The sequence below is a fragment of the Caloenas nicobarica genome, chromosome 22 (assembly GCF_036013445.1).
Source record: "Caloenas nicobarica isolate bCalNic1 chromosome 22, bCalNic1.hap1, whole genome shotgun sequence".
NCBI lineage: Eukaryota > Metazoa > Chordata > Aves > Columbiformes > Columbidae > Caloenas > Caloenas nicobarica.
This window is the reverse complement of record NC_088266.1, coordinates 7,750,971-7,770,228: the sequence shown is the minus strand read 5'-3', so window position 1 is coordinate 7,770,228 and position 19,258 is coordinate 7,750,971. Positions and strand designations below refer to the sequence as shown.

Here is a 19,258-nt window from a genome sequence, read left to right as displayed (position 1 = left end):
AATAAAGCCATATCAGTCTTAAACTTATTTCTGGATGCTAAGTACCGCTATAGATCCCAATGGTATATAACTCATAGACATATGATATAGCCATTTTCTGCAATGCACACTCTAAGCAAGATAAAAGTAAACTTCATCTTTCCTAGAGCTTTACTCCTGTTCAGTCTTAACGCTTGTTCTTTATAGTAAATTGCTCATGACAGTATGAAGATGGAATCTGGAAATGAAAGGATGTTCCTCAGTCATGGCTATGCCATGTGCTGAGAAGTTAATTTTATTATTCATGCATTCCCAGAAGAGGTCAGATGGACATGGGCATCACTATAAAACTGACTCTCGAGTAGTTTTCATATGGGGATTACTTTTTATTGGCAGGAAGGGGAAGATTTATCCGTCGGTCAGAAACCATCAAGGGGCCATCGGAAACCACAGAGGAAAAATGTAGCGCTCCAAATTCTGATGTTTGCAGGATCTACGTTCATACTACACCACGAATACACACATAGTATGCTTTTACTCATCTTTAGTAACCACAGCATGGTGCCAGGAAACTGTGATGCTCTTGATAAAACCCTGGTGTTTAACAATATCAGGTAGCCAAGTCTGGTTACCTTTTTTGGCATGAATTGCCAGAAAACGCTCGTTTTAAAAAGCAGGTGCTGCAATTACAGCTCTATATGACAGATTAGCGATGCCTTTGAAATGTCACTTCCTACCCTCATAGGCACGTTTGCAGCATAAGGCAAACCGAAAGCAAGAAATTTGAGTTGGAGCGCAAATTGTGACATAGAAAATACCAACCACGCTGTCAATCAGCTGCTCAGACACGAAACGGATTCCAGAAGAGCTGTCTCTTAGCATTTGTAGTTTTGCAGCAACCAATAGCCCGAAGCGTTAGGCTCACAAGGAGTGAGCAGGAAAGAGAGCGCGTGGGTCGTTCTGACAGGCCGAGTCCGGCACCACTGCGCGGTGCTAGAGACCGAGACCCGCTCGGCCGCGGCTCCGGGCCGACGCCGCAGCGCCCACAGCAAGGCCGGAAGGGGCCCGTCCACCGCGCTGCCCTCACCTCTGCCTGAGGAACCACGCGAGCTCTGCGACGGTACCAGTGCGATGCGCCGCCTCAGACCATCTGCAGAAACTCCAGGGAAAGAACTGCACAGGTATACAAGCGGTACGCCGCAACACAAATTCTACCATACCCCTGTTTTGATTCTACATGCACAGGTCCAACAGCTCAACCAGTTCTCCAAGCCACCAGTTCACAGCTGTGCCACGCTAACTCCAGTGCAGAGGGGGCAGGGGGTGCTGCCTGTTTGATCCAGTTTACAGAGTACAGCTCCTGCGTATCTAACTACGGCCTTGCATTAAAGTTTTTAGGCTTTGCCCACTAATAATGGTTATCAGTTCACTCTGTACGATGAAATCCGCCCTTCACACGAAGTAACCTGGAGTGTCACTGAGGCAGCAACAACACGGAAGTGTAGGGATTGATTCTCAACTATCTACGTGAAGTTCAAAGTCTACTCTTGCTAACCTTGCCTCTTTAAAAACTTCCTAAACATCATTTAGCACTGTATTTTAAGTTGACCACAGGAAGCGCAAACAGGAAGGTCCAAGAGAAGCCTTGTCTACCCCTCAGGCACCTCCTGCACTTGTGACAAAAGCATAATGCAAAACTGCTGAGAAAACGTTTCATGTTTAGGTTATGCTTCTTCTTCCTTTTAGGCAAGAAATCATTGTTCATCCAAAATCGCAGTCTGGAAGCAACAATGCCCGCTCCTGTCTCACTGTGTCTGGCTAGACTCAGAGCTGCTGGGAGAATGTCTCTGATTAACCAAGTTTGGGAGCAAACTCAGAGAATGAGCCAAACCAAAGCTCTTAGTTTTTCCTCCCACTCTTCAAGCAGAATGGGAGCTTAATAGTAACTTGATCTATCAGGCCACACTTTGCTGAAAGGAAATTACCTATACTCCTCTTTTCCACCAGCCTTGTAATCACTGAACTGATGGAAGAAAAAGCTCCATTGTCCTTTTAAGGAGAAAGCAGCTGATTCAAGCATTCCCACGTTAAAAACAGACCCTACATAACAACTGAAAAGGCTGCAAATTGTTCCCCAATTGCCACAGCTACACAATACCACCCCCTTCACCTCCAATCATGACAGTTAACAGTGAATTCTCTCTTCATGCTCAGACATCTAAGCAATGAAAGCAAGAATAGATATAAAACATTCACAAAAACTTTTTCACAAGTATTAATATATTTTTTCCTAAAAAGCCTAGAGTGCCTTACTTTAAACTCATGAAGCAAAATCTGTAACAGGCTAAATCTAAACGTGCATTTGGTCCAGCCACAATTTGATGCTACACTGAAGTAAGAGTTGGGCATTTTCCATCCCCGCTTCATTTCCACGGTCAGAAAAGGAACACGCGCACCAGCATGTAGACGGAGCACACTCTATTTTAGGTAGGTACCTGACCTGGATGACGGCAGAAGCAGGATCTTGAAGAGTCTGCTTCTTAACCTCGACACAGCATCTGATATCTGCTGAGCATTAACAGGGATGCTTCTCTGCACTGTTCCCTTTCTCATGATGGTTTGTGCTTGCCTACTCCTGCTGAAATCTCTACATCCTAAGTAATCATAGCACACTTCTCTATGGTTCTACTCAGTTCCTGACAAACTTGAACAAGAAAAAACTAGCAAGCAAAGATTTAGTGTCCTTAACCATAAAGGTTAATGCATGTGTATTCGCACAAGTCACAAAGGAAGGGGAGGGCAGCGCAGGAGGGGGAGCCAGAACCAAACCAAAAAACCACCAAAGAAAACCCACACTGGACTCAGAGAAAACTTCAGTTCCTTTGGAGGAGGTTTTAGTGAGGACTTCACAATGTTCTCACAGCTCATTGTAAAATCAGCACACAGGTTTTAGGTAAACTCAGAGTCTTAGTAGTCTCTCATTTCATTATGGTTATTACCAAGCAGGCAGGATTTGTGTGCATGTTTCTGCTAGCATTCAAGTGTTCAATACTGTCTGCAGAGCCTTCAATATCCCTTCCTCAAAAAATACTATTAATTTTGCCAAAAGTCTTACTACCAAAAGAGCTTTTTTGTAGTATAAGGAAATACTACCTATTTCAAATCCTTCACTAAGCTATCGACTCTTCTGTGTCACTATAGAAATCAGAAGGCAAAGGGGTTTTTTGTTTTTTGGGTTTGTTTTGTTTTGTTTTGTTTTACAAGAGGATGTTTTCTGGAAGGCCTGGATAGGGTGGGGCAGCCTGCAGCATAGTGATTTCAGAGTGCAAGAGACAGATAATGTACATGAATCAGCAGTGCCTTGGGCTCCAGTTGGTACAGCATTTCTCTCCACATCAGGGGAAAGATCCTGTGCCTGACAAGAGCTAAAATCAGGCCGGGAACGTAGCTTTCTAAATTACCTTCTAAACTGAGGGACTGCAAGTCAATTTATGGAGTTCAGTGAATTTGATTTCTTCAGCTAATGCACACACAACAAAAGGCATAATGGATCCTGGGGCAAGAAGAGGAGGTAAGCCCTCTAAAACACCCATGGTCTTTCAGCTCCTTAACAGAATCTTGGTAGCACCAACTCAAACCAAATCAGTTGCTCCAGTCCATGCGAAAATTGTTCTAATGCCACATTCCTTCTGCAGGAAGCTTATCTCGCCTGATTTTTCCACTAGTACATAGACCTTCCCCAGATTGTCTATCTTCTCTCTACCCTGTCTTTTCACAAATCCTTCCAGATTGCAGCTTTCTGCTGCAAGATGCTGAGAGCACCCATGACCTTATGACAACAACAAAAGTGACATCAGAAGGTGGGTACATAGCAGTGTCTCAGTGATAGGTGAATTAGTGCAGTTATTGTTCAGGGGCAGTGGACAGGACCACCACGAAGATGGCAGCACAGTTCTACGGGCATGTCTTGAACATAGATAGGTTCATAACAAATGTCTGCCACGTCTGAAAAATCATAGAGTAACTTCAGTGGGCTTTACAAACAGCGAAGCCTACCACTCCGGACTGAAAACACCACATCAGTTAAATGTATTCCAGCTGATTAGCATAAGCCCTTTTAGAAATATAATATTATATTATAACGTCTTCCATGTAGAATATTTTCATGTGCTGAGATCAAACTCAATTTTGTTCTGGTGAAAGTAAAAGTAAGGCAGTTTCTTTTTGCCTCAGAATAGGGAATATTCCTTGTGATTTAACACATCATGGTGTATGGAAGACATCTGTCCTGAGTCTTGAACCATTTGAGATCTGCCACCTTGCATCAGCAAGTTCAAGCACTGGTAGTATCATCACAGGCAAGCTTTAAAATTTGAAAAAAAAAAAGAAAAAAAAAAAAATCTGCTTTACAGATAACAGATACTGCTTCCTGTACACAATGCCATGTAAAATGAGATTTCGGGAAATAATAGATTTTTTTTTTTTTTTTTAATCCACAAAATAAAGCCCTCCCCCCGCCACAACTGGGTTTCTGTTTAAGACTCATAGATTGCCTGCAGGTACTACTGTGCTATCTCTGCCTCTGGGAAAAGAGATAATCTTATCAAGAAGTAATTAGAACAGGGAGCAAACTGTACTGTCAGCTGAGCCAATGCAGGTATACCCTGTTACAGTTCCCTCGCTTACCACTGCTTACTTGCTAAATACACTGACCCGATGAGTCAGTCATTGCAACAAAATGATGTAATGTGTAAAAATTCTGAACTAGTAACCTCCAATATTCTTTGAACACGCAGGAATAACCCCTGCATTAGTCAGGGAGCAGCAAGTACAAGCTGCCACTGCCTTGGTGAGTCATGAACCAGAGACTTGGCATCTCCTACAGCTTTGTGTAACCCTCCTCCTCATGTTCTTCTACTACAAGCCAACGTTTCCCAAACCGGGCACATAGTATGAGCACATCTGTGATGCTGGCTACATCCCTACTACATCCCCTCAATGACTCACTCAAGTGTGCCCCAACCAACTAGTGCTTCGTGATCTGTGCTCCTCTGTGTTTACATATATCTATTCACTAAAACAGATGCATTTCTGCATTGGATCCATTGAAATGGGGAATCATCCTTTTGCTGCTCCAGGTCACGGTTACTCTGACAAAACCAGAAAAGCCTTCTCTGTCCCATGAATGCTTCACTTTCCTTTTCCATACAAAACATCAAGAGATTTTAACTTCTAATTACAAAAAAATTTAACTCAAAATTGCAAAGAGTTTTCATAAAAGAATCTTGGCAGAAAGCACCTTAGTATTTGTCATATTCTAGCACAAACACATATTGACTTATTTTAAGGCTAAATACTTGAGAGCTGGCAAGGCCAGGATGCAAGGAAAGCTGCACTGTTTAACTTGCCAGCTCCAGTTACCTTCTCAGCAACGTAGGCCCGGATCTCTTAAATGTGAGGTGGAAAGAAAAGGAATTGGCATGTTCGATTAAGAAAAAGAATCTGCTGTTGTCTATGCAGCTGGGAATTTGTGTGTATTTGGACAGCAGGCCTGGGTTAATGCTTCACTAGCCTCTACAGTTTATACAGTAAAATCAGAATGGTAAATAAGCTTAAATGAAAAAAGAACATATACTAATAGGCAAAAATCTCAGATCCCCATCAAGCAGTTTCTTACACTGCTGAATAAAGTACTCTCACTAACTGCACATGGTCTTTGCAGACAGGCAGTGACATCTGCCTGATATGTACGTGGTTCCCAATATACTCCAAGCCACATGACTGAAGCTGCAGCTTCTGCACAGCCCTGATATCCCATGTTTGTGACAAGGCTGTGGGAGCAGAATAACAAGGAGAAGGGCAAACAGCTGAGCAATGAATTCCCCTCCAATCAGTACACACTGGGCTATATGCATCACCTCTCACCTCAGAGAAAAGAGCCCCTGAGAACTTCAGGCTCTCCATCACCGGAGACTGATCATCTCCAATTTTTGCTTTGCGTTTGCGTAAATCCATTTCTCTTCCTTACTAGCCGCTTTGTGGACTTCCATTTTCTTATCCTTCAGGATGCAGATAGTAAGCCTGACATTGTTTCAGCTTCATAAAAATCAGCTCAGGACCTTTACACTACTAGTTCTCGATGGGCATGAGCACGTTTTAGAAAGGCTTGGAGGAGGCAGAGATTAAAAGTACACCTTGCCTTGCCAACTTTCAACAAAACAGAAAACATCTCTGTTCCCTTAGTCTCTTTGGTCAGTAAGACACAGAAATTATTTGGCCCCAGAGCCACTCGTGGCCCAGTAAGCATTCCAGCTTTCCCTCTCAGCATTCCAAGCAGAAGAATCAGCACAAAGGGTTTTTGCCTTTTCCTCTGATTAACACACACGTAAATTTACACATGGCAAGCGCCGGACATATTTTGGTATTGCTTAAGAGACATCTGCGTTAGGCAAGCAGAGGCTAGAGTGATGGAAATCGCCTTACTGGTTCTACGAAAGGCTAACTACAAAGGAGGCCACGAGGTTAGGACAACATTTCTGTAGTTAACACATTCGTCACATCAAAGGGAAGCTGCAAAGCAAACTTGAGCTGCCTGCTGTGACAATTCCAGAGGTTGTGTGCTGAGCCCAATGCAAATAACTGCTGTAACTTCCTATACAACACCACGATGAACAATAGCAGTCATTGCATTAAGCACAGAAAGAGGTAGCCTTTCCATTGCTGGTAGCAATAAAGGAGTAGATATTCTGGAGAGAGAAAAAAAAAATAAAAAGGATCCATCTAATTCTGTGCCTTGCCTAAGAGAGTTGCCAATACCAAGTTCCTTAAAGCAGGATGCAAAACAAAAGCCCTACAGATAAGAAAGAGCTTTCCTCACAGAGAAAGAACTAACCTGGTTATCGACTTTTCTTTGTGCAATGCCCCATCACTTTGAACTATAAAGGCCAATAACACCCACTACACTCCAAGTGATCCTCCTGGCTCCAACGCTTCTCTCTGGAAAAATCACCAACAGACTTTTGGCCGAGATCCAGCTCTCACTTCACCTTGGCAAATGTCTGAGCCAGCAGTTCTACGACCGGGGAAAATTAATCCTTCAGCAAGGACCATCAGCAGGTGACCACAGGACAGGACCCCCGGTGAGACAGGATCGGTGGAAACGCCAGCACTTGAGAAATCCTCTAACGCAGGTTCTAGGCAACCGCCTCTCTCAATGGCAGAAGACACAAGTGAGGGTGCATACGGCTCAGCAAGCTGCCCTCCCGTCCACGAGGCCTTACCTGTTCTGAAGGGAATTTCTCTAGGAACTCTGCTGACTAGTTATAATCGTGCTTTAAAGACACGATACTGCAAGAGCCTAGCCAAATAAAAGTCAGAATTGCTAGTCACAGGGAGTCCTTCTGGGGCTGGAGTCCCCCTCTGCGAAGGACTGTGGGCAGACTGCTCAGCCCTGCTGCCAACACGAGGCACCTGTGGCCTGTCCCCTCTGGCACACGTGGCAGCTCCCCGGAGCCAGGGGGGGCCCTCAAAGGCCGCAGTGCCTGGGGACCCACCTGAGCCACGTCTGCAGCGGCCTGGAGCGTGCCCGTGGCATGGCCTTCCTCGCTTGGGTATACACAGATGAAGCACAACTGCATTTTCCCTGTTTCCACAGAAAAGCAGCATTGAAGGTGACACTTCGGCTCAGCTTTTCTCTCATTTCTGTTTTCCAGTCTAGTTTCTTCAGAGACGGCAGTCAGATCTAACATTCCTAAGAGGAGGGCTGGCCTCTTCTGAATCCTATCCAACCTGAAATACTGGCTTTGTTGGCCGGAGGCCCAGGTGAGGCTGTAACTGTGACACTACATGCACTGCCTTTGCTTAACCTTTTCCCTCCCACACCGACAGAATGTACTCTGGATATTTTGACATCTTAGCAACAAAGAGGATTTCACATATTTTTTTATTTCCCTTTCCAACTGAGCATGCCTAACATGCTGCACCGCAGCAGCTGCCATCAGCGCAGTCCCTTCCAAACCCCGAGCCAGACGCTGCGTCTCACAAGCACCCAGCGGCCCCAGGAGCCGCCAGCCCGTCCCGGGAGGGGCTCAGCGGCACCCACACCTTCGGCCAACTGCTCACTCTGTCCCACCCCTCCTGACTCAGCCTCGAGGAAGCAACGTCCTTTTCTCTCTTACTGTTTGGCCCAAATAAGAGTCTTGTAGGCTTCTACACACAGAGAATCCAGGTTCTTTGCACAGACTTAGTTTCAGACAGAATCCTGAACCTCCATGGTGACTTGAGATGTTTATAAATCTTTCTCTAGCCATGCCACAGCTAGCTGACTTAAAAAAAAAAAAAAAAAAAAAAAAAAAGTTAAACTAAGTGTTCAAATAAATTCCTGGCACATACCATCAGCAGCTGGGTCTGGCAGTTCCGAAACTGTCTTTAAACACAGCAGCTGGTCAGGAGTTTCTGTCCTTAGCTCCTCATTGGGGAAGACTATTTCTTCTAAAATTGTAAGAAGGCTTTACTCACCATAAGAAAAACCTTACACTAGTAAGCGTAATTCCTCAGCCTAGCATACTTAGAAGGGAACTCTTCAAAAGTTAATCACTGTGTCAGCTTTAAGAATTGTGAAAGCAAACAACGCATGTATATTCTGGGCAGGGTCACCTGGAAAAATGGAATTCAAGCAAGCTGGACAAAGGCACTCCTAAAGCTTTCTGTTTTCCTGGGCTTGGTACTAATTGGATTATATGACAATTTAGGGTGAAAGAGTCTTCAGAAGGGAAACGGATTTCAATTTTGCCACAGCAGATTACAGACTGCGATACTCCAGCTACCTTAAATCTGACTTCAGCAGTCAAGCCTTACGTTGGGTGACTCAGGGTTACTCAGCTATCAGGACAAATTATCAAGCCAACCCTTTCACTTTGACACCAAGAAATAATCACTCTCGTGACATTTCTTCCTGTTCACTTGCTTGCCAAATAACATTGTTGATATCTTCTTTACAAAATAAACACCAGCTACCAGAACCTGATGGACAAGCAAGCTGCTCCAGCTTCTCTCAAGTACAGATAGCAATGGTACAGTTTATGTAATTTCCCAAACCTGTAAATTCAAGTGATTAAATACACTTAACATTACTTTCATGGCATAGAATATTCTTCAGCATCTCCATTTTAAAAGCAGCAGAGCGGCCTCTGGAAATGCCACAAAGCAAAAATACTCTGCAGATTCACAGGCATCCTGGGGCTTTGAGGTGAGATACAAAGCTCTGCTATCTCGTCTGGCCCAGCCATCTGGCGCTGACATGAATTACAGACCCACCAGCCTTATGGATACAGATGGAGACGTTGGCTATTGGTGCAACCTCAAAGAAGAAACAGGAAAGTGTAAAATAATCTCTCGAATCTAGGCTGAGTCTAATTTATCCTACTACCTGTGGCAATTTCAAAGCATGCACTGAAAGGCACTAGGGAGTGTGTCAGGTATTGCACAGCAACTCTTCAGCAAGCAAACGGATAGGGAAGGCATTATCCCTGAGACATTTGCCAATATCCTTCACGACATTTGCTGGTTGACCGTCCTAGAACACAGGCTGCTTAAAGCCTCCTGTTCCTTACACCGTGTCTTTGTTTTAAAGTAAGCCATAACCACCTCACGCTATGGACTGATTTTGGAACCTCCAAGCATTAAAACGTAAAGCACACCCTCCAACAACTCCCAGAAAAAATGCCCCGAAAGCAATCTAAAAAGCCTGAAAACAGCTACAGGCCTAGCTGGACTGTTCGTCTGACCCATGTTAATTTTACTCCCACACACAAATCTCTCAGCTTTAGTTGGATCCACAGTCAAACAGAAGATTCAAATTCACACCTTCAGTTTGTGCGCTGTCTTAATATTCACGCACACACATGAGATCCTGAACAGACATCATTTTCATTACACATAGTTCTAGATCATCTCTCTTTTCCATCGAAATATAGGCTGTCTTTTGGGAGCCAGCCAGCTGACTTCAGGAGATGATGCTGCTGAGCTGCTGTCAGGTGCTGTGCTGGAACACAATGCCCTTTGACAGACAAGGAAAAGAATTCTTGACATGTTTACCATGAACATGCCGAGGTTATCACCGGTGTTTGCTGTGTGTGGAAGACAAGCAAATAAGCAGACAAACACTCTCATCTACAACGAGCAGCTTGGGAAAGGGCAAAAATAACATATTTGCAGAGTACTGTGCAGCCAACGCTCTGCACGTGTTCCCTTCTGTCTGTAAAGCTTACCGTCAAAGTTATAAAAAGAAGATTTAAGAGAAATCACGAACCCACCACTAGAAAACTTGTCCTCTTTGTAAGCCCCAAGTTCTCCATCAATATAGAGACAGCATCTTTCCCTGCTAGATTTAGTGGATACTAAAGTAACTTGGAGATAAGGACTGTATTACTAGAAATCATTTCACAGCAGAAATTTCGTTAAGGATTTAGTTTGAAATCACTGCTTCCAGCAAGAGCAGAAAACCTGGGAGGTCACACCAGAATTAGAAAGCGCCTGTGCGCCAAGTCTGAGATTGAACCCCACGCCTTTCCTTCCCCAGAAAACTCTCTTGATAGCAGACTTGGTTCAGTTTATTTACAGGTTTGCGGGTCATTTTTAAACTTGTCAAAACATATGCCAGGCATGTCTGCAGCAGCCGGATAACTTATCATTTAAGTAATTTCTGAAAACAGCATGCAGAAACAAATATTTAATACAGATGATTATCACTTATACTTTGATTTTGGCTTCATGCTACTATCTTTGCATCACTGTATTTAATTACACTCCACATTTCCTTCATGATTCATCATTGCATAACAAACTAGATAGCCACTTTATGGGTGTGTTGCAGGTTTGCACAATTAACTGAGTCTATTGGACTGGAAATGACGATTTGTATTAACTGAAAAGATCATGTGGCTGCATAGTTTGTGGGTGTTGGTTTATTAGAATGGAAAGTGCCAATTAGAGAAGGAGAAAACAAAGACAAACTCATTATGTTTTAAAGAGAAGTACCTATGACTTCCTGGAAATGTTAAAGCTTATCTGGGACGGGATTCCCAGTTGCTAAATTACAAAGAAAATTATTCTTCCTGTGTTCATATGAGCACGCAGAACTGGCAAAAGGAGGAAGCGCAGGCGACGGCAGGAGAACAAAACCCAGGAGAGGAGTTTCCAACCATCGCCACGTCCACCAGACCCCCGGCACAGCGGCTTCCAGCCACACTACAGAAATACTTTTTTCCTCCCCACATTTTTAGCTCAATAGCAAATTCAGTTCAATCATACTTGACTCTTCGCATCTCCTTTCAACAGCCCCATCTCACTACCGCAAATCTACATGAAAAATGTAAAACTCAAATGCCTCTGAACTGACTATAGTTTTTTATTTTTGACTATGGTACTCACACCATTTTGATTAACAATTAGAAGATGATGCTTATGACAAAACAGACACCATATAACTTCAGCAGTTGAAATCAAAGATGTGCTAAAAACTCAACTTATTTAGCTCCTCAAAAAAACCTCCACCATCATTTGGATTCATCCCTCAAATCAAATGAGAAGTATTTCCCATTAATTTTCTGCAATGTAGTTAAAAACAAGAAATTGCATTAGTGAATTATGTGTTGTAAATTTTAAAAATTTGAACACTGAAGGGAATTCAATAGACAGACATCAAAACTCCACGTCAGACTTTGACCTGACAAAAAAACAGAAGCACGTTCAGCAGCAGAGTCTCGCTGGTTTGGGGATGTCTGTAGCAAGGGATCAGTAGTGCAAATACGAGCACGCATCTCAAAATACAAAGGCTCGACAGACTGTTGTGTCCCCTTCCACATACTCTATACAGGCAGAATCTCAAATATGAATAAAATTAACTTTCTACTGTTCGGGAATCAAGTTACCGAACTATTAATTTCTACAACGACACACTTAGAACTGTTTCCAAATGCTGTTTCTATATATATAGCTTTTCGACTAAAATTACTGTTTCAGAATGAGAACAAGCCGAACTCCACCCCCACTGTCCTTCCTGCTCAAACTGCTCTAACCTTCCTGGCTCACCAAAGCCACATAGTATTCCACCTTCAGATCCTGCAAAATTCATGAAATCTCCTTCCCCTGCTTTCAGAGGTCTCACAAATACCCACCTGACACACAAGACATCCAGAGCTTTCCTGGGTTATGTTTTTAATGGCATGCTATGCTTCCGGGCTGTCAGTTTTCTTTACTATTTATTTTGTAGAGGTCATAAGCCGCACCTATTGATGATACTCGATAAATAAATTGTTTTATCAAAAGAACAGACTATGGAACTGCCTTTAATAGGTAAAAGGGATAGAACAAGCCACAGGAAAAGACACAAAGAAAGCAAATAGCGGATTGCTACCACTCTTTCCAATCTCAGTGAAGCCGACTGCCCGATTATGACTGTGAAAGACTGACCACTTCTAGGCTTGCCACCACAAAATACCCAACAGCTATAGGTGCTGACAATGTTTAGTTATTTCTCAAGAGTTCCTGTTCAGTATTGACAAACAAGGGTCTGGCCATGGCAATCCACGCATCTTACGCTGGGCAATGCCTGCGGTGTGCCTGGGGACGGACTCGGTGGACACGGCCTCAGCAGCACGCGCTGCAGCGCGTTGCCCAGGACTGGCTCCTTCCACAGACAGCCTCCCTGATCTAATGCATGTCCCTTACCTCAGTGTCTTTGACAGAGTAATTAATAAACTTTACCTTGTGCAAGGACCAATTCAGAGCCCTCCCAGCATGGGATATGCTCCTTGCAGTGTGCAAGCCAGTTGAGACCTCTTGGAGCAAAGAGACAGAAATCCTTCCCTGGCAAGGATAAGAAACACTACAGAGTATTTTGCAGTTTTCAGATGCAAGCTCACTTTGGCTGTTTATCAAAGCCAACATACAAAGAGCGGTATAACAGCTCAAACTGAGCAATATGCCACTACTCACATAGCTTCTAGCTGTTTTGAAGAGCAGCCACTTCTACTTGCAAAATACTGTGTGAATGCATCATATTGTTCGCCGGCCATTTAGCTTCACCACAAAGACAACATCTATCTATCTAGTGAGATGACCATGGCAGAAAAAGCACACGGAAAAACAGCGTAACAGACCAAGGTAACAGAATACAACATGTTCTTGGAAAGGATGAAAAGGAACTTCAGTGCTACTGCAGACCCTAAGACTGCATGTGGATAGATTCCAGGAACTTCCCCCAAACTGTCATTATGCGTAACTCTACACTTGTGTGAAACGCTGTGCCTAAAGGGCATAAAAACACAGCTGAGTGGGCCAGCTAACAGCAAGGCCTCTGGCTCTGCATGGTGGGAGATGGGATGCAACAGGGCAGTTCAACTGGGAACTGAGTCAGCTCCTCTGTTTCTGCTCATCTGCCCAGCATCCTGCAGTGGAACGTCTCCCAACACTGCCCTGAAAGAATCCAATCCAATCCAAAGGGATTGAGTGAACACCGGATATTTCATCAGACTGGAGCTCTGCTTCTCGATGACCAGCTCACGTGCTTGAGAGCACGAATGAATTCAGCCTGGAGGACTGTATAACAATGTCCCTACAGCAGCGGGATGGATGTAACGTTTCTGCGAGGCATTCAAATATTACAGAATGGATGGCAGAAACCAGATGTGGCTGTGGCCATTTCTGGGAAACACAAGTGTGAACAAACAGCTATTTTTAATTTATCAAGTTCCATTCTGCTCTAAGCTCCTACAGAATCTGTTTCAACCTTTGTGTCCTTTTTTGATCTCTTTCCTCACTCGGCTTATGCTTATGTACTGAAAAAGTCTGAGCACATGATTACCCCATCCAGGCAACATGCCTTTGAAATGGCTTTTTAATCTAGGCTCTCCACTCCCTGACAGACTGACTTTTGCAGTATGTCTGTGTTTGCTGTCTAGACACTTGAATACGCTAACCTCTAATTTAGCCCTCCTTTACTGACCCATGAGTTTCCTCCCTTCTGTGGGCCTTCTGGCTAAACTGGAAATGCAACACACTCATTCTGCCCTACACCTGCCCGGTGTAACTGCATTCATACCAACCTGACCAGTGAAGTAAGCACATTTCCCTCATTCATAGCAATGACAAATCCTCACACTGAAGAAGTTTTGTAGTGCTCTCCTAATCCTGTTCGCTTCTTTGCTGTCTCCAGACTTAAAGAACTGTGCAGTCCTTTCCAGGAAGGATTCAAGACACATCTGCAGAGACAAGGACCTGAGCTGAATCTTGTAAGCAGAATTAAATCATTGTGTACCCAGTTACACAGGCAGACAACAATAGAAGAGTCCGATTGAAATATGAAAGGGAGAAGAAAATACAGATGTATCCTAACAGCAGCCACGCTGCCTCAGATCCGAGGTCCGCCTAACCCGATATTGCCCTAGCACGGGGAAAAAAGGTAACAAGGTGTTTAGGGCAGTGAACAATGTCCTCTCCTAATTCCCAGCAGCCTAACCTAAGGCACTCTCTCTACAGCCTTAATGGATTTTTCTTTCATCAGGCTCTCTGTGCCTAGTTTTTGAAGCCATGTAAAACTTCTGGCATTTGCAGTGTTCAGACAGAGATGTAATCAAGGCACACAGATGAGAGCTCACAAAAGCCGTGCTGTACTTCCACTTCAGATAGTATGTTTGCATCACAAACCACTTCCATACGCCTGAAGCATAAAAGATTTGCTATCTGCCTCAGTTTCTACAGGTGACTTTAGAGGCAATTTAGCATTATCCAATTGCTTTAAAGTCTTGTATGGGGTGAATTTGCACAAAGCCCGAGTAATGGCCCCTGTAGGAGTCTGAATATCAGCGTCAGGTCTGCACAGCTGTGTATTGTTACCCTTGCAATACCAGAGTCTGCATTGGTAACCTTAGGATGCACCTTACGCTCAAACTCATTGACTTTGCCCACTCCTTGCAAACCTATGCATCTTTCTCTGTCCCACAGTAAGTACCACCATAGAAAATCCCCCGTACAGTAAGCATGAAGTTTAACCACTTGTAAGTTGGGCAATATGACTTCTCCACCCACGTACCAGCACATGAGTTTACCACCGCTGCACCACAGTCTCTGGCTTGTTATTAGTTCAGTGAGACTACGGCAATTCCAATGCATCCCGTAGGTATTGGTTTTTTCCCTCGAATTAACAAACCTTCGAGTTGATTTCCCTCACTTTAGGGTGACAAATGTTCAAAACTTAGGTAAGAATGTTGTTACCTGCATACTTTGTTTACATAGTCATCATGGAAGCATCACTACAGTAAGACAGTACCACATAGACTCCTTAACCTCAGCATTCATATGTAGATCCACTCTGTCAGACTACCACAAAACAGAAGATAAGGACCTGATTAAGACCTATGAAATGAAACTGTGTAAGGATCGCGCATAGTTTAACTTCTACTGTGCGCATCTTGATTCTGCTTAAGGTAAAGACTGTGATTTTTTAAGAAAGAGATGAGGGACGTGACAACTCATTCATTTTGGAAGTCCATATCCAAGCCAAGGCCAAGGTGTTGTATTTTATTCTATCGAATAATGACAGAATTTGGGACTTGTCAAGTGGGAAAGATTTATTCATAGGCCACCTTCTGCATTGCTTTTTGCTAGGTTTGCTTTTCCCAAGCAGTCCCCTACTAAAGGGTTCATAAAGGCTACATCTGAAAAAACTGAAGTGACAGATGGTCTCGGCTCTGCAGAAGCACCTCTAGAGTTGCTGTAGAATTGTATCTACACCACCCTCATTCACATAACCAGTCATGCAAAAACTAGCACCACAGCATCCAACTTACACTTTGTTTACTTCTCTTCAGAAAAGCTTTTCCTCTCTGATGACTTACCACAATTACCTCTTCTAGTCACTAACAACGCAGAACAGTGTCTAAGCTAGTCATTCCCTTTCAGGTAACCAGACCTGAGGCATGCTTACTCGAAAACACGGAAAAAAACCCCAAACTTCCTGCTGAAGAGCAGCTGCCACGAATAAGTAGGACTAAGGAATAATGCAGCAGCAGCTGCTGTAAAACAATGATATTGTTTATAGAACTTGGCTCATAAAAAAACCCCACTACAATCTACAGAATAACCACACAAGAACTGTATCTGACATTCTATCTTAAAAATACAGATCTATTACTTCCCATGTTAGTCTTTCAGTATGAAATTTTACTTTCATCATTTTCTAGCTTCCTAAAGAGATTTTGCATTTTGCCTCTCCAGCTGCTGCTTACATTTACACCTCTCTCCTCTCAAAAACAACAGAAGTAGCAACCAGAAATTTTAAGTGTTGAAAATGGGAAATATCAAGGGAATTGAGATCATTGAAAAGGCATATGCTGCAAAGCAAGCTAGAAATAGGAGCAACTCTGATCAAATCACAGCCAGTATCACAGGGATTCCCTCTGCAAAGGGAATCCTTGAATGAAAGGGACTATCAGGAATGAAAGTCCATGATATTATTTTTTTCTTTACATAATTCAGACATTTTGTTTATTAAATAGACAAGTCTTCTTCCCCTTTTCCAAAAGAGGGTGCAAAAGAGGTTTAAAGCGCCTTGTAATACTACTTGAGCTGCTTTTTAGCAGACTTGTTATTAACTAGTATTAACCAACCAGGATGTCCAAGATTACTTAGGAGTTAGTCTTTAGGCTAATTAGCAAATTGCAAAGAGTGGTTTACACATGCCTACAGAACTGTGAGGTGGTTTAAGAGTCCTGAAATAACTTCATATTGCAAAGAAGGAAGAGAAACAAGAATTCTGGTACAGAATTCAAATTCTGCTGTGCACAAGTACAGAAACCATTACAAGTGACACTATTACTAAACATTTTTATTCAGCAGAACAATCAGAAACTTAAGGCGATGGGGTTTTAGCGAACAAAGGCCATAGATAAAGTCATTTAACAGCAAGACACAAAAATTCCATACCATTACCTGCACGTGAACTAACTCCTAAATTATCCAAGAGAGCAAAACCAGGCCTGCTGATGGAAGCACTGAGACCGTATGCTAACGTCGGCAGGAAAGCCAGAATGACCTTTTCCTGGACCAAAGATTCTCAGGCACAAACAAGTTTAAAAGCCAAACATCTACCAGTCCTCACGTTCCACCACGGAGGCGAGGCGCTGCAGCAGTTTGTCCTACGGAAGTCACGTCAACTTTCTGAAATGCGTTTTTAAAAAAGTTTGTCCTTTGTACCCATTCATGATAACATTTAGGTCTATTTGCACCATCAGCAAGTATGTGCATGAAGACACCAGAATATATATTTTTTTTTTAGAAAGACAACTTTCTCCTCAACGCGTATATGCAACCAGGACACTTTAAACTCAAAATAACTCATGTTGCATGCACAGTTCATCCACAGAAACAATTAGTTGCAGTCTTTACGGTCAGATCAACAGAACTACAGCAAAGCATTTGGAAGAAGCCTTTGAGCACGTACAGTTCAGCACAAGCCATCACCACTAGTTGCTACCCCCTCTAAGCCTCACCTTTAACAGAGCAAGCCCTAATTAATCAAAACCACACAACCTTGCTTGTCTGCTCTCCTCCTCTCTTTTGATGGCTTCCACGTCCACCGCCCCCTCTTGAATTCTTTTCACTTTTTCTCATCTGATAACATGCCCAGCCAACTTTGGAGAACCTCTCCATCACATCCAATGAAAAAAAAAAGAAATAAACAACAGAGAATCTCTCCTAGCTTATGTTCCTTCCTTTTCTTCTCACATCACCTTCATTTATACAGCAATACAGCAGTTCTTATGACACAAATATGCAGTAGGAAAGTTTCCTGTCCAGAAGAACAAGGGCAGATGGGGGACTTGCATCAGAGGTCAATAGAAAACACAAAAGAGAAAGCAGAAGTCAACTGCACCATGCACCACATAGTGCAGTGAAATCAAGCATTCTTCCTTCTCAGCAATATTAATAACTATTCCAGCTCAAAGAGCACAGCGGACACATTCTGTTAATCTTGTTGTTAGCAGCTCTCAGTGCTGGGAGTTTTAGAGCCCCACGCTGACACTTCTTTGTCCAGCAAACAAACAATTGAACTGTACAGCAAAACTGATCAAAAACCAGATTCTCTTTGTTTATGGTGTGAAAACCAGCATCACCCACAAACGTTCAATAAACAGTCTTAACACAGCAGCTTTCACTGAGAATCCTACTGCCCTAACCACTGCATTTTACCATCACAAATGCCCAAGTCTAGACACAAAACACACTGTCAAGTCTGCGATAACCCACATACGATTACTCAAGATGTCCAATAAATCATTATACGTGAGGATGGATTAATTTCAACACAAAGTCCATGAAAACGGACATTCACAGTTGCAATCCGTACAACGGTTAAAGCGTTAGTATTTTTCTCCTTCTGGTGATACCGAAGGGCGAGCGTTTCCTTTGACTGCAAAGCACTAGGGCACCGAGCGCGTGCGGCGAGGACCAGCTCCGCCTCGCTGCTCCCGCCGCCACAGCACGCGGCGGCGGGAGCGGAGCCGGCAGCAGCCGGCACGGCCGGGCGGCGGGACCCCGGCGCTGCGGGACGCAGAGCCAGCGCGCCCGGACGGCGGCGGCGTCACCGGGAAAGGGCTCCCGAGCCGGGGGAAGGGGCTTCCCGCCTCCCGCCCCGCGGCACCCGCTGCCCCCAGAGCCGCCGGCGGGAGCGCGGCGCCCTGCGGAAACCGAGCGCGAGCTCCCGCGGGGCCGGGCCGCGCCGCCTCCGCCCCCCGGCGCGGCCTCACTCCCGCCGCAGGGCAGCAGCTCCCCGGCCGGCCCCGCGCCCCGCTCGCCCCCGCGCGGAGGCCGTTCAGCGGACGTGCCTGTCGCTCGGCCCGGAGGCGGCCAGGCTCCCAGACGCGGGCGGAGGCGGGGCGTCCTCCGAGGCGGGGGCGGCACCGCGCCAGCAGCGCTGCCTAGCGGACGCGTCGGCGGCCACTCGCGCAGACCGGCCCAGAAGAGCGGACATCGCTGCCAGCGCCCACTCCCCCACCGGGGCCCACTGCAGCTCCCGCCCGTGCCCGGCGAGGCCCGCGCCGTCCCGGCAGCGGCCGCCCGAACGCCGCCGCAGCCCCTGCAGAGGCCCGCGCGCGGCCGCGGCCTCTTTAAGGCTCTTTCCGACGGCAGCGCAACGTGAGGAGGGGCGCGGCCGGGAGGCGTGGCTCCCTTGCGGCTCCGCCCCCCAGTATAAGAACTACCGTCCGCGCCCGGCGCTGCA

The 19,258-nt window shown here is 44.7% G+C and overlaps 2 protein-coding genes across 5 annotated transcripts in view; one reads left to right on the top strand and one right to left on the bottom strand.

The window, feature by feature from the left end:
* Window positions 1-19,258, bottom strand: part of SLC45A1 (solute carrier family 45 member 1) — a 67,823-nt gene that overhangs the window by 30,135 nt on the left and 18,430 nt on the right. The window contains exon 1 of one of the 4 annotated variants that reach the window (XM_065650170.1): window positions 7,533-7,614. The exons of the other annotated variants lie outside the window; for them this stretch is intronic. The gene's annotated coding sequence lies outside the window, so the exon portion shown is untranslated. Of the gene's footprint in view, window positions 1-7,532; window positions 7,615-19,258 lie in introns of those variants that run through there. 4 annotated transcript variants of the gene reach the window in all.
* LOC135997598 (basic salivary proline-rich protein 3-like) lies at window positions 17,850-19,177 on the top strand. Its single transcript, XM_065650301.1, has 2 exons — window positions 17,850-17,929; window positions 18,457-19,177. Exons 1-2 carry the CDS (start codon window positions 17,850-17,852, stop codon window positions 19,175-19,177), a joined length of 801 nt encoding a protein of 266 aa, XP_065506373.1.

What these genes read in the sequence shown, in the direction of transcription:
- LOC135997598 (XM_065650301.1), top strand. Translation starts at nt 17,850, where the DNA reads ATGGGGGACTTGCATCAGAGGTCAATAGAAAACACAAAAGAGAAAGCA. An exon ending in ACCATGCACCACATAGTGCA is followed by an intron (nt 17,930 to 18,456) that starts GTGAAATCAAGC and finishes TTGACTGCAAAG; the next exon opens with CACTAGGGCACCGAGCGCGT.